The sequence below is a fragment of the Lissotriton helveticus genome, chromosome 10 (assembly GCF_964261635.1).
Source record: "Lissotriton helveticus chromosome 10, aLisHel1.1, whole genome shotgun sequence".
NCBI lineage: Eukaryota > Metazoa > Chordata > Amphibia > Caudata > Salamandridae > Lissotriton > Lissotriton helveticus.
Genome location: NC_136071.1, coordinates 16,406,868 through 16,420,633, shown reverse-complemented (window position 1 = coordinate 16,420,633; position 13,766 = coordinate 16,406,868). Strand labels below are relative to the sequence as shown.

General features: G+C 50.4%; 1 protein-coding gene across 1 annotated transcript in view; it reads right to left on the bottom strand.

Annotated features, from left to right (window-relative positions):
* Positions 1-13,766, bottom strand: part of ATP2B3 (ATPase plasma membrane Ca2+ transporting 3) — a 633,319-nt gene that overhangs the window by 174,657 nt on the left and 444,896 nt on the right. Inside the window, exons 8-9 of the mRNA XM_078664571.1 lie at positions 9,446-9,487; positions 2,463-2,627 (exon numbers count right to left, since the gene is read on the bottom strand). Of these exons, the coding sequence (XP_078520697.1) occupies positions 2,463-2,627; positions 9,446-9,487 (207 nt within the window). The remainder of the gene's footprint in view (positions 1-2,462; positions 2,628-9,445; positions 9,488-13,766) is intronic.

Here is a 13,766-nt window from a genome sequence, read left to right as displayed (position 1 = left end):
TAAGGAGTATCATAGCCATATTTATTTCAATAGTTGCTCTAAAAAGCAGGATTTATAAGTCTTATCCTGATGAGGTTGGTTGTTCATCCCTCCCTGCCACTCACAACAAATGTCGAAGGTGCTGCATATGAAGGCGAGAGAATCCCCCTCAGCAAGGTGCAAGCTAAAGTACACCCATTCTCGCAGTGCTTAGAGCTAGTCTTCCTCCTATGAAGCGCTACAGAAAACCATCTCCCTCCTCCATGAATGGTCTTCATATAGCTCAGTTTGAGAATGCACCCGGGTCAGATATCTGAGTGTAACCTGATTATCACATATTAAAATTGTGGCAGGGCTGACGTGGGCTCTCATGTTTAGAGTGTGGTATAATAACTTAAGTCAGCACAGTGGGACGGATTCACAGAACTAACTTAAGACAAAATCCTAAACTTACTACCATTTTGGTATTCACAGAAAGTACTTACTCACTTCGGTATTCACAGAAGGCACTTACTCATTTTGGTATCCACAGAAGGTATTTACTCATTTCGGTATTCACAGAAGTTAGGAATCCTAACTTTAGGACTCCTGAATCCCTTCCGTGAATACCGAAAGTCTTAAAGTTAGGATTTTTCTCAGTTTAGGAGTAGTTAAGTTAGGAGTCCTAACTTCTGTGAATACCGAAATGAGTAAGGGCCTTCTGTGAATACCAAAATGAGTAAGTGCCTTCTGTGAATACCAAAATGAGTAAGTGCCTTCTGTGAATACCAAAATGAGTAAGTGCCTTCTTTGAATACCAAAACGAGTAAGTGCCTTCTGTGAATACCAAAATGAGTAAGTGCCTTCTGTGAATACCAAAATGGTAGTAAGTTTAGGATTTTGTCTTAAGTTAGTTCTGTGAATCGGGCCCAGTAAGAGCTGTAGATGCAAGGTGCATTTTGTCTAAATGAAAATATATTTTGTGTGGCTGTGTCTTTCGCCCGAAGTAACACTCATCGCAAAGGACCCAGTGTGTTGTAATGCACCTAGATATTGCATCTCTCTGTCCTGAGCATTGAACCTCTGCTGAGACCTGTGCCAGGTCTGATTGCGAGCACGTGCTGTGGGTTTCTAGTGCATGCACAAATCTATGGGACAAAAAGTCCCATAGATCCGCCAGGGAGGCCCCGTGACCTTAGCCACACCCTCTTAGACTACTTCCACTGCAAGATCACCAACACCGACAACAATTTCAACCTTCAACCTTTAACCCCCCGCCCTCAACCCTAGATCGCAGAGGCCCCTGGATGTATGTAGGATGGATGGAGATACGATGGTGCACCATCACGAACCCCGCCGACTGTGCAGCTCACAAAATAGTCCTCAGTAAATACCAGCAGCACATCAAAGGAGCCTAGAAAGCAGCCCTCACCACCCGCATCAACACCACAGCCAACCACACAAAGGAACTCTTCAAAATAGTGAAATAATTCTCCAACTTGAGAGCCACAGAGAGCACTATCCACCCTTCCCAAGTGCGATAACGTCTACACCCCAAGGATCTATCACTACTGTATGAACTCTACCCCTCTCTCCATCAAACAAATGTAGTCACAGCCAAGGCACTACTTCCCTACACCGCACACGTGTTACTCATGCAAGAACACTCGCTCTCTGCCTCAAAGACATATTACTCTATGTTATTTTATTATATGTTATATTGATTTGTATAGCGCACTAATTGCCCAAGAGGGTATTGAGGCGCTCCCACGCCCATGCTCCACCCACCTGCTCTCCACTCTACAGAGGAATCAGAGTGCCATACTGCACTAGATAGGACACAAGGGCAGACATTTTGGGTTGGTCAGTAACCGGATGCTAACATCTTGGGTTGGTTACTGACACATGGGCAGACATCTTGAGTTGGTCAGTAACCGGATACTGGCACAAGGGCAGACATCTTGGGTTGGTCAGTAACCGGATAATGACACAAGGGCAGACATCTTGGGTTGGTCAGTAACTTGATACTGGCACAAGGGCAGACATCTTGGGTTGGTCAGTAACCGGATACTGACACAAGGGCAGACATCTTGGGTCGGTCAGTAACCGGATACTGACACAAGGGCAGACATCTTGAGTTGGTCAGTAACCGGATACTGACACAAGGGCAGACATCTTGGTTGGTCAGTAACTGGATACTGACACATCAGTAACCGAATACTGACACAAGGGCAGACATCTTGGGTTGGTCAGTAACCAGATACTGACACAAGGGCAGACATCTTGGGGTGGTCAGTAACCGGATATTGACACAAGGGCAGACATCTTGGGTAGGTCAGTAACCGAATACTGACACAAGGGCAGACATCTTGGGTCGGTCAGTAACCGGATATTGACACAAGGGCAGACATCTTGGGTTGGTCAGTAACCGGATATTGACACAAGGGCAGACATCTTGGATTGGTCGGTTCTGATTACGGAGAGTGGGCCCCGCCTCCCCTTACCTGCTTTGCCGATCTGCACAGCCAGCTTGGTCAGCTTCCCCTGCAGCACAGACTTCTCCTTTTTGGGGACGCTCGCCTTCTTTCGCTCGCGCTCCTCCAGCTCGCCCCCCTCCGCACTCTTGAGGGGCTGCATTTCCATGGCGACTGCGCCATCTTGCTTTTTAGCTGCAAAATTAGGAAAAGGAAAACAGGGAGAATCCAATCAATTAAAATTCAACCACAAAAAACCTTCTACACAAAAGAAGCGGGAAAGACAGGCCACGTGACATAAAAGAAACACACCCATTGGATGTTCAGCCCATGCTCTTCCCCCCCTGGTTGGACAATGCCCACCACGGAGCATGGCCTGGGGCTTAAGAGGCCACATACCAGGCAAGCCGGTGACAGACCTGCCCTCAGGGTCGGAACACAGCCCGTCACAAGTTAACTTCTGCAGGTCAGACTCTGTCTGATGTGTGACTGACTGTGCCCCAGCCCTTCATGCCTCATAGAGGCACCGCCTCTAGGGATACCTACCCAAAAGACATGAAGTTGTCCCTGCCAAGAATTAAGATTACCACTGAAACACCGAGCTGTGCTGTTCATTACAACTTCATTTTTTCTACCTGTGTATGTCAACTTCTGCTGGGGATTAGGTATCTACCTTTAGGAAAGAAAGGCCAGTGGAAGGGGCTTCCCTTGGTTTCTGATCCATTATTCCATTAATCTTTTTTACATCAAAGTACATATTATGGTTTCATTTTCCTGCCAGAGCTGTATCGCACTTCCTCACACCCTCTGGTGGCAGGGTAGATTTCTCACTGTCGTGTGTAAGTCTTGATAAAACTCAGACAGGATCCTGTTCAGGCGCTCTTAAAACTAGTGCGGACTCACCCCGTGATTCTTGTCGGTGACCAGAGTCCCCTACATACATGGCTCTGTGTGTGGCACACGTGCTGTGCGGGTGCAAGGCGAGACTGCAGTACTACGGGTAGGCCTGAAGATGGCGCAGTTGGCCTTTATTTCATAGCCGGGCCTCGGCCCAGAGCCCACTGCAGGAGAGGCGCTGTTTACTCTCATGTCTGAACTGGGGTGGTGTGTAGTGCAAAAAAACGATGCATTTCGGCCCAGATCTCTGTACTGGGGTGAATGTATGACATTGTTCTGCATTCTGTCCATCAACTGTTGGTTTTGCATTACTCTCCCTTCAGCACATCTCGTGTCGCTTCACTTTAAAGCTGCGCTGTCCTCCATTTCCCCATCCCACTCCACCTGCAGCACGTGCACAACACAAACATGATACACACATACGTAAAACCGAGATCTCCCACACTGGGCCCTGCGCGCTGTACCCCACTTCCCACCAGTGGCCTTTGTGAGGCCTCTCACATGGCACCGTGAGGCTCCTGGCGGCAGTGTACCTGACTAGAGTCACGACGCCCCCTACAGATACCATAGGTCTAATGCTTCCACTTCCACTATTCTTCACATATTTCAAGATGTTCACAGGTTTCGGCTCTGCTTAGAATTTGATAGCAGTGGTCTTCTTCAGGGCTTGGATTGTATTATTTCCGTTGTCTTTCAGCCCCTTTAAGAGCTCCCTCAGCCACACCTTTCGGGGCTGTAGAGGCCCTCCAGATCAGCAACTGTTCCCTCAAAGCGGAGGCTGCGGGTCTCAAGCTCCCTCAACCGGCCCTTCCAGGGCTGCAGAGACCCTCCAGATCACCAACTGTTCCCTCAAAGTGGAGGCTGCGGGTCTCAAGCTCCCTCAACCGGCCCTTCCAGGGCTGCAGAGACCCTCCAGATCACCAACTGTTCCCTCAAAGTGGAGGCTGCGGGTCTCAAGCTCCCTCAACCGGCCCTTCCAGGGCTGCAGAGACCTCCAGATCACCAACTGTTCCCTCAAAGTGGAGGCTGCGGGTCTCAAGCTCCCTCAACCGGCTCCTCCAGGGTTCCTAGACCCTCCAGATCACCAACTGTTCCCTCAAAGTGGAGGCTGCCGGTCTTTGAGCTCCCTCAAGCGGCCTCTGACCCTGCTCGCAGGCAGTTCGCTCCACACGCTGCTGCACGGCTCCACCTGACTGTCCCTGCCTCGCCGCCCGTACCCGCATTGTATTGCCTGTATTGCCTTAAATTTGTTGTGTGCCTAATTGTTCACTCCGTGCCCATATTGCCTCTTCTTGTGCCTAATTGCTGTTCCCTGCCTGCCTCACCGCCCGCTTGCTCTGCCTAATTCTGTTCCCCACTGTTTTTTCTGTGCCCAACTTACTCTCTACTCCCTCTGTGCCTATTTTGATTATTCTTTTCGCCAATTTGGTGCCCCTTGCCTGTTTTTCCCTCTGCTTCGTCCCTGCGGCCCCGCCCCCTGCACTCCCATTCGCCGCCCCGCCTCCCAGCTGCTCCTCTCTCCCACTTCCCCTCATATGGAGCCCGTGCAGCGGCCACACAGCGGCGACGCGCAGGAGGCGCGCTGCTGGCATGCCGAAGGCCCGCCGCTGGCAAGCCCTTCTGTGCCCATCTGCGCCTGGACCGCGCCCAACACTAGAACCCCTGGCCCTCGCAAACACCACGACGCCCGACTCCGCTACAACTCCAGCGCCCTCCACGCACTCAACGCCGGACGATCAGGCACCTGCTGTCTGGCCGCCCGAAGCGCACCCAAGGACCCTTCTCCTGCCGAATCTGCAGCTTCACCAGCATACGGCCCGCCAACCCACCTACCGAAGAACCCAACTTCCTCAGATGCATCCTGCTCAACACCTGCACCGCCCGCAAACACGCAGTTGGAATCTGGGACCTACTCGACACCAACGTCCCAGACGTTGCCTTCCTGATGAAGACCTGGCTGAACACCTCCTCGACACCCGACATCGCCATAGCCATCCCGGATAGCTACAAGATCACCCGCAAGGACCGCACCAACGGAGTAGGAGGAGGAATTGCCATCATCCCACAGGAACACTCTCAAAATCTCGACATACACCGAAGACACCCTCAACACTGCCGCACACCACACTCAGAGGTACCCTCGTCTACAGACCCCCTGGACCCCAGCCTCAGTTCAGCGACTCCATCGCCGACTTCATCAGCACACACGCCCTTGCCTCCAGGGACTACATCCTCCTCGGGGACCTGAACTTCCACCTCGAGAACAACGACTCCAACTCTTCCACCCTGATCGACAACCTCACAAACCTCGGACTTAGACAACTCGTCCCAACACCCACCCACTCCGCCGACCACATGCTTGACCCCATCTTCTCAGCAAGCTCCCATGTCTTTTTCGACCGCACCACCGAACTCCACTGGACCGACCACCGCTGCATCTACTTCACCTTCCGGAAACCCACCACACACCACCGCACCCAGCAGATGCCTCGCCGCAGCTGGGGCAAGATCACCAAGGACCAGCTAACCACCACCCTCTCCCAGAACCCACCCGCAGACCCGACCGACCCGACGCCGCAGCCCGTAGCCTGACAGTGGATCAACTACTGCGCCAACATCCTCGCCCCACTCCAGAAGCCCTCAAACACCCACACCAGCAAGAAAGCCAGCTGGTTCACCGAAGACCTCCAGGCCTCCAAGTGAACCTGCCGAAAACTCGAAAAAAACTGGATCTGTGAACGAACACCAGAGAGTTACACAGCCCCACAAGAACACCACCCGCAGACACCACCACCTCATCAGATCCGCCAAAAGGACCTCCTTCAAAAGACCGCCTAGACAACAACACACAAAACAGCAAAGAGCTCTTCAACATCATGAAAGAACTCTCCAACCCCAGCTCCAACACCAACGACATCCCACCTTCAGAAGACCTGTGCACCTCGCTGGCCACCTTCTTCCACCGCAAGATCGCAGACATCCACAACAGCTTTGACGCCGTCACCACCCCTGCAATCACTAAGGCCCCTGCTCCCACGACCACCACACGCACCAACCGCCTGCTCTCCTGGACCAACATCAACAAAGACAACATCATCAAGATCATGATCACCATCTACTCCGGATCCCTGGAAGTCCCCTGCCCACACCACATCTTCAAGAAAGCTAGCAGCACAATCACACCCCATCTCCGGAAAACCATCAACATCTCCTTCGAGACAGCGACGGCTTTTGTTTGTACCTCAAACCCTAAGAGCTATGGATTGTTCCTTCATTCGGCACAAAAGGGGGGCTTTAAGACGCTATAAATCAAGAACATTGAACAAGACAAGATACCCGCGCTTAATCCTTCTCAAAGGGCTCCTTCAGAGCAGCAGCGCGAGGAATAAGAGGCAAAATGGCTCCTTCGTCTACTCTGGACTGCAGCGGTGACCCCTCCCCCGCTTATTATGTGCTTCTGATGAATTGAGGGAAACTGAGCGGCATATTATCAAGACAGGCGATAAAATTCTTGCCGCTTTAGCGGCAGAAAACTGCCGCTAAAACAGCGATAGTGGGCTTGATAATATGCTCTATGGAATTCCAATTGAAGCCCAGGTTAGATGTGAAGGACATCAGGAATTAGAATTGATTAACAGCGCTTATTCAATCAATTTCACTTTAGTTTCAAAGTACTTTGAGGATTCTTCCTAGTTTGCAGTTGGATCTTATAATGTAATGGAAATAGGTAGAGGGGGTTGTTACTAGCTTTGACCTGTTCCAAGTGGTGGAGTTGAGGTTTCATTGGAGTGGTCGTGGTGTCAGCTACAGCATCAGGGCAGACAGCGGAGAGGGTGCAAGTGGTGGAGTTGAGGGGGGATGTTTTATTGGAGTGGTCGTGGTGTCAGCTACGGCATCAGTGCAGACGGCGGAGAAGGTGCAAGTGGTGGAGTTGACGGTGGATGTTTCATTGGAGTGGTCGTGGTGTCAGCTACGGCATCAGTGCAGACGGCGGAGAAGGTGCAAGTGGTGGAGTTGAGGGGGGATGTTTCATTGGAGTGGTCGTGGTGTCAGCTACGGCATCAGTGCAGACGGCGGAGAAGGTGCAAGTGGTGGAGTTGAGGGGGGATGTTTTATTGGAGTGGTTGTGGTGTCAGCTACGGCATCAGTGCAGACGGCGGAGAAGGTGCAAGTGGTGGAGTTGAGGGGGGATGTTTCATTGGAGTGGTCGTGGTGTCAGCTACGGCATCAGTGCAGACGGCGGAGAAGGTGCAAGTGGTGGAGTTGAGGGTGGATGTTTCATTGGAGTGGTCGTGGTGTCAGCTACGGCATCAGTGCAGACGGCGGAGAAGGTGCAAGTGGTGGAGTTGAGGGGGGATGTTTCATTGGAGTGGTCGTGGTGTCAGCTACGGCATCAGTGCAGATGGCGGAGAAGGCGCAAGTGGTGGAGTTGAGGGGGATGTTTCATTGGAGTGGTCGTGGTGTCAGCTACGGCATCAGTGCAGACGGCGGAGAAGGTGCAAGTGGTGGAGTTGACGGTGGATGTTTCATTGGAGTGGTTGTGGTGTCAGCTACAGCATCAGTGCAGACGGCGGAGAAGGTGCAAGTGGTGGAGTTGAGGGTTCACTGAGTGTAATCAGGGAGAGAGGCTGAGTGATGTGGGGATGAATATGGTGAAGTGTGGGGGGGTGTTTATGGGGGCAGTAAGGGAAGAGAGTGTGAGAAGGGCAGAGTGAGTGTGGATCATCAAAGATCAGTGTGGGGAGACATAGCAAAGGTTTCAAGTCTTGGGTGAAACATGTCACTCTGTGCATTCTTGCTCCCTGTTGGTCACTTTTGAATTTGTACCCCATCCTCAAATCATATTTATCGGTGTCTTCACCTGCAATGAATTCTATGTCACCCCTGGAAAGGGAGAATTAACGCCCTGTGAATCTAGTGTCTAGGAACCATTGATTTGAGATCAGAGTGTTGCGGGTCAAATGGAATAGTTTCAAAACTAAAACTGAGTTCTTCTCCCAGAGGTTGGCGCTCTCTGACATACTGGTCTCTTCAACCAGACTTTCTGAGATGCCTTTCTTTTTGAAAGTGTTTAGGTCTCGCCTCGCGTTGCAGCGCGCTGCAACACTCGGCGAGTCTTATAGTGAGAGAGGACATTTCAGAAGGGGGCTTGAAGCCCCGCCCTTTATTTTCATTGGCTGACCATACCTATGTAAAGGGGTTGTTCTCTTGTGCCTCACTCACCTCTGTCTGCTCTGCTGCTTATTAAAGGGCGTGTGGTTCTCTTATGTCACACTCTTTCTTGCTTTTCTTTTTCATTCTTTCTTCTCTCCCATCTCCCGCTCTTATCTCTTGCAAGTTCGCTGTCTCCCGCTCTTTCCTACCGATTCGTTAGGTACGTCACGGACACCCTGCTGTGCAATGCAATAGGTGTTGCTTTTGGTATTGTAGATAATAACGCCTTTTAATGTTTTTTAAAGGCATTGCAATTTACAATGTCAATAGCTCAAAATAATGTCATTACGATACCTATTGCATTGTAAATGCTTGTTCTTTTTTGCCTTTCATGCCAGGCAGGGGCTATGCATGAATGTCCAAGGCTTCTGGCTGTAAACCAGTGGATTCTCTGTGTTACCAGGGCACCACCTGGTGGACGCTGTGTGTGTCTGCAGACTGCCTGTGGACTCTGCAAGGCTGCTTCCGGACTGTGACGACATCTGCAGCTGTGATGGAGGAGCAAGGGGATTGGCTGAAGGTCTGCATGACACACCTGCCTCATTAAAATACTGTAGCAAATAAAACCCAAGGAAAGCTAACAAAAATGTTTCTCAAAACCTTCAGACAGCAAAAAGACCAACAGATTGTATGATTTAATGAACAATTAATAAAATCAGACTTAGGACCGGGCTTCAAACTTTTCAACATGCAAGGTGCGGCCATTTGGAATCTTTCTCCCACTTCCTGTTGGCAATATGGCGACACCCCACAGGAAGTAGATCAAAGAGGTATTGCAAAAGTGACTTCCTGTTGAGTGCTGGCCTGGCTGTGGCACTCAAGCTGGTGAACCGGTGCCCAGGCACAGCCTTAAGTTCAGCCGGAGCCCGCCCCACCCACCGGCTGGTTTCTTGGCACTTTACCTTTGATCTGATTATTCTCCACTGCCCCTTCCTGCTGCTTTCCTACAACGAAAGAGGGAGCACAAACACAAGACATGAACAACAGACAGAACGAGAGAACGACAGAACACATGCTCACATGTAAGGGGCGGGGCGGCCATGCCTCCGGGGTGGACACGGTGACACACGAGGGGTGGGGCGGCCATGCCTCCGGGGTGGACACGGTGACACACGAGGGGTGGGGCGGCCATGCCTCCGGGGTGGACACAGTGACACACGAGGGGTGGGAAGGCAGCAGGGAGAGATGGAAGCAGGCATGGCGGTCACAGCACTACTACAGGGCCACAGCAGCTCAGGGTGAGGGGGGCAGTCTCTACTGACGCAGTGCCAATGAACCCCCAGGGCTGGGGCAGAGTCAGGCGTGTGCCTCTCTCTCTCAGACAAGAACAGGATCTTCTCAGTTTCAGGCGCCATCTTAAGACCTGGCTGTTCCATCAGTAATAAGACTTTGTTAGGATGAGATTGCATGCTGTTTTCATTCGGTGGAGAAGTGTGGCTCAATGGTTAGAGCGGCAGACCCTGATGCAGAGGTCTAGCCTGGGACCAGGGTTCAATTCCCCGCCTTGGCGGGTCTTGGGCTCAATTTCCCCGGACCTGATAATTCTCGCCTCGGTGCCTATTCCAATCACGGAGTCCCACTCTGCAACTCTGGGCAATCGTCCCACAATAGACCTCAATGTAAATTTTTTCCCTTTGCTCCTTCCATTTTTCCAGACATGGACATCTGGTATTTTGACCTCAGCAGTGGTTGCAGCCTGAAGTCCAGACCACTGCTCTGCCTGACGTCAGCACTGCACTCCTGATGGTAGTTGTCTGCTGTCCTGTGGGGCGATATGGGGCCAAGGACTGGTCACTGAACCCCACTCGCCTCCTTTAACTTCCCTTCTGTGTCTTTGTCTATGGAAGGGCATGAGACATAGGGAGCCATTGTCAGAATTTCAGGTGATCTGTTACAACTGGTCATCTCTGAATTTTGTGGACCGCTAGGCAATTTGAAAAAGTGGAATGGGGGGGGTTAAGGAGTCAGTCCTAAAGATCTGAGGACTTTCCTTCAACAACTTGCTGTGAAATTTTGGAATATCTTAAAAAACAAACATCTCCTCGAGACCTGGAACAACCAGCCAAACCTTCCTCAAGAAGGCGAGACCTTGCCGCTTCGGATGCACCTTGGATATTTTTACAGCGGAGACGATCAGGTGGAATATTTGAGGCTAAGCAAAGGTAGTCATTCAGCTTATCTGACTTCACGGAGACCAGAGCGGATAAAGATTTTCTTCTTCCAGAAAGCGTTTTAAGTTTGATGTTTGCACCCTTTTTAGTGGACGCAACCACCCACTTTATGAAATGATTCGTACTTGTAAAGCGCACTTATACTCAGGAGTGTCTTGGCGCTATACGCATACCGCTGTGGAACCCTACCTGGCTTTTCCCTGTGAAATGCCCACTCCTGGGCACATCCCAGCGCTGTTGGGGCCGGTGTGGAGATTAAGCAAGCTATTGCCCAGAGTCGCAGCGTGGGGCCCATGATTAGAGTAGGCACCGAGGCGAGAATTATCAGGTCCGTGGAAATTGAGCCAGAGACCCCGCCGAGGCGGGAATCGAACCCTGGTCCCTGGCCAGACCTCTGCATCAGGGTCTGCCGCTCTAACCATTGAGCCACACTTCTCCACATACTTACACGCGGCGACCCAGCTGCATTCACGCATGGACCAGCCAGAAGGGTGGCTACATCCCAGGCAACTGCCGGAAGCAGAATTAATCCTTTTTCACATTTTGTGCATTTCCTACAAAATAAGACTGAGCTCTTTCTCAGTGCTGTCCTAAGATGTCTTTATCTTCTTCATACCTTTTAACCCCTACAGCGATTATCTTCATTTTTTGTGGCATTTTACGGATCAAATATTCGACTTTCTAAATAAATTGCTATGAATCTTTCGAGGTATTTACATTCAACAATAGGGCTCTCTTGTTAGTTCCTGCACTCACACATGTCCTCTGGGCAAAGCCTGGAAGGGTGAGGCATGCTCCCAGGGGTGCACTGGGAATCCTGACAGACAACATTTCACTTTGGTTGGTCGGCTGTTTCTGTTGTCGCGAGAGGGCATGTCCGGCTCACTGTGGGCTCCCTCGCCTCCCCTGTGCTCTAACATTCAGAGTCTTCTACTGATGGAGGGTAGGAAGCTATTTACAAATAAATGCATTTGAGTCAAGACTGCTGGTGGCAACTCCTTCAAAGTACTAGTTATCAAGACCACCCCTTGCTACTCCCACGCCTCAATCTACAATCTACCTACGGCTCTGTGCTGCCTTCGATGTGAAAGACACTTATTTACTTCGCCTATCCCTGCTGATGTCATCAGTCACAGAACAACTCACGTGCATTGTCACAAGCTTGTTGGTTTGTATAGTGCCATGCATTTTGTTTAAATTTACAATGAACTAGGGAGCTGACACCTGTGAATTTTTTGTAAGCGGCGTGGCTTCAGTCAAAAGGGGTGGGCTTTTTTTTTTACTTTAGAAAAGGAATGCCAACCCTCAACCTGTAAAGATTTATCCATATCTGTTTCCGCCAATCAATATTGATTATTTGACTAAAACTACAACCTAGTAGGGTTGCTCAAAGCCTCATCCTTAAAAAGATTTTTATAATTTTCCCTAAAACAGGCCCTTAAAAGAAAGATGCTTATTTTGTATTTTTCTTCTCAACACTATTTCTAGAAATTCACTTATATAAGATAAAGATAGTGTCTGTCTTATTCATACAGTGTGTAGTAACATTTGAAGAGAAAACGACTGCCAGGGTCTGAGTAAGACTTTATTCCAACTTTCATTGTTTCTCAGCCAGGCGTTTGATTGACCAGTAGGTAAGGCAGCTGGCCTATCAGAAACTCAGGAGATCTGAAGTAGGCATTTGTCGCCTCTGATTGGCTAACAGGGCAGAACTGTAGTCTTTCCTGGCCTATGGCTGTCTCTCCTGCCAGCCCTAGTGACCTATCAGAATGTCGAGCACTGTCCTGATGCTCCTACAGGCCAGCAGGCCGCGGGGGCGGGTCCCTTGGGGTTTGGCAGACTTGTTTTGGAGTTTCCGGAAGCACCACGTCATATCCTGACTTTGAAGAGACCTAAAAGGACACACTGCAGAGAGGTTTCTTTGCTCCCAGATCCTGGAGCACAGATGAAGGTCAGGCGGGGTCAGGCGGGGTCAGGCGGACCCCTGAGGCAGACATACCATAGGTGAAGCTGGAGTTTAGGAATGCATTAGCAGCAGTGATGGGGTGGGCGGTGCCGGCAGCTCGGGCAGCTAGGAAAAGATGGAGAGAAGGGGGTAGCATGGGGCATTAGTGCAGGAGGGAGGAGGGGAGCAGGTTTGGGTGGGGTCAAAGCACCCCAGGACGAGAAGCAAAGGGGGAGATGAAAGTCAGGGCGAGTGGAGAAAACAAGGATAGAAGAGAAAAAGAAAAAATAACAATGGTTAAAATAAATTGTGGGATGGTCGTTCAGTGCATCAAGACGCAAACAGGAGCAGCAACAATACACAATTCAGGGCCTAGGGAGGGGAGTTTGCAGGAGGTGCTGCAGTCATGGCCCCCACACCGATAGTTTCCAAACTGTCACCGTTCTCTTACTTGCACCCCCTATACAGACACCCTCTTGAGAAAGCTTCTGCCCGGAAGCCCAACAGGTCTGAGGCAGTGGAAACACTGGAGATAACTCAGAGCCCCCCAGACAGATGTGTTAGAGCTGTCAGTCAGATACATCACAGCCCCAAACAGAGATATCAGAGCCCTCAGGGAGATATATCACAGCCCCAAACAGATATATCAGAATACTCGGGGAGATATATCAGAACCCTCAGATCGATATATCAGAGGCCTCGGATCGATATATCAGAGGCCTCGGATCGATATATCAGAGGCCTCGGATCGATAAATCAGAGCTCTCAGGTAGATATGTCAGAGCCCTCGAATCGATATATCAGACCTCTCAGCTAGATATATCAGAGCCCTTGGATCAATATTTCAAAGGCCTCGGATCGATATATCCGAGTCATCCGATAAGTATATCAGAGCCCTCAGATAGATATATCAGAGCCCTTGCATTGATATATCAGAGCCATCGGATCGATATATCAGAACAGTAAGATACATATATCAGAGCCCTCAGATAGATATATCAGAACCCTTGGATCGATATATCAGAGTCCTCAGATCGATATATCAGAGTCATCGGATACGTATATCAGAGCCCTCAGGTAGATATACCAGAGCCCTCGGATCGATAT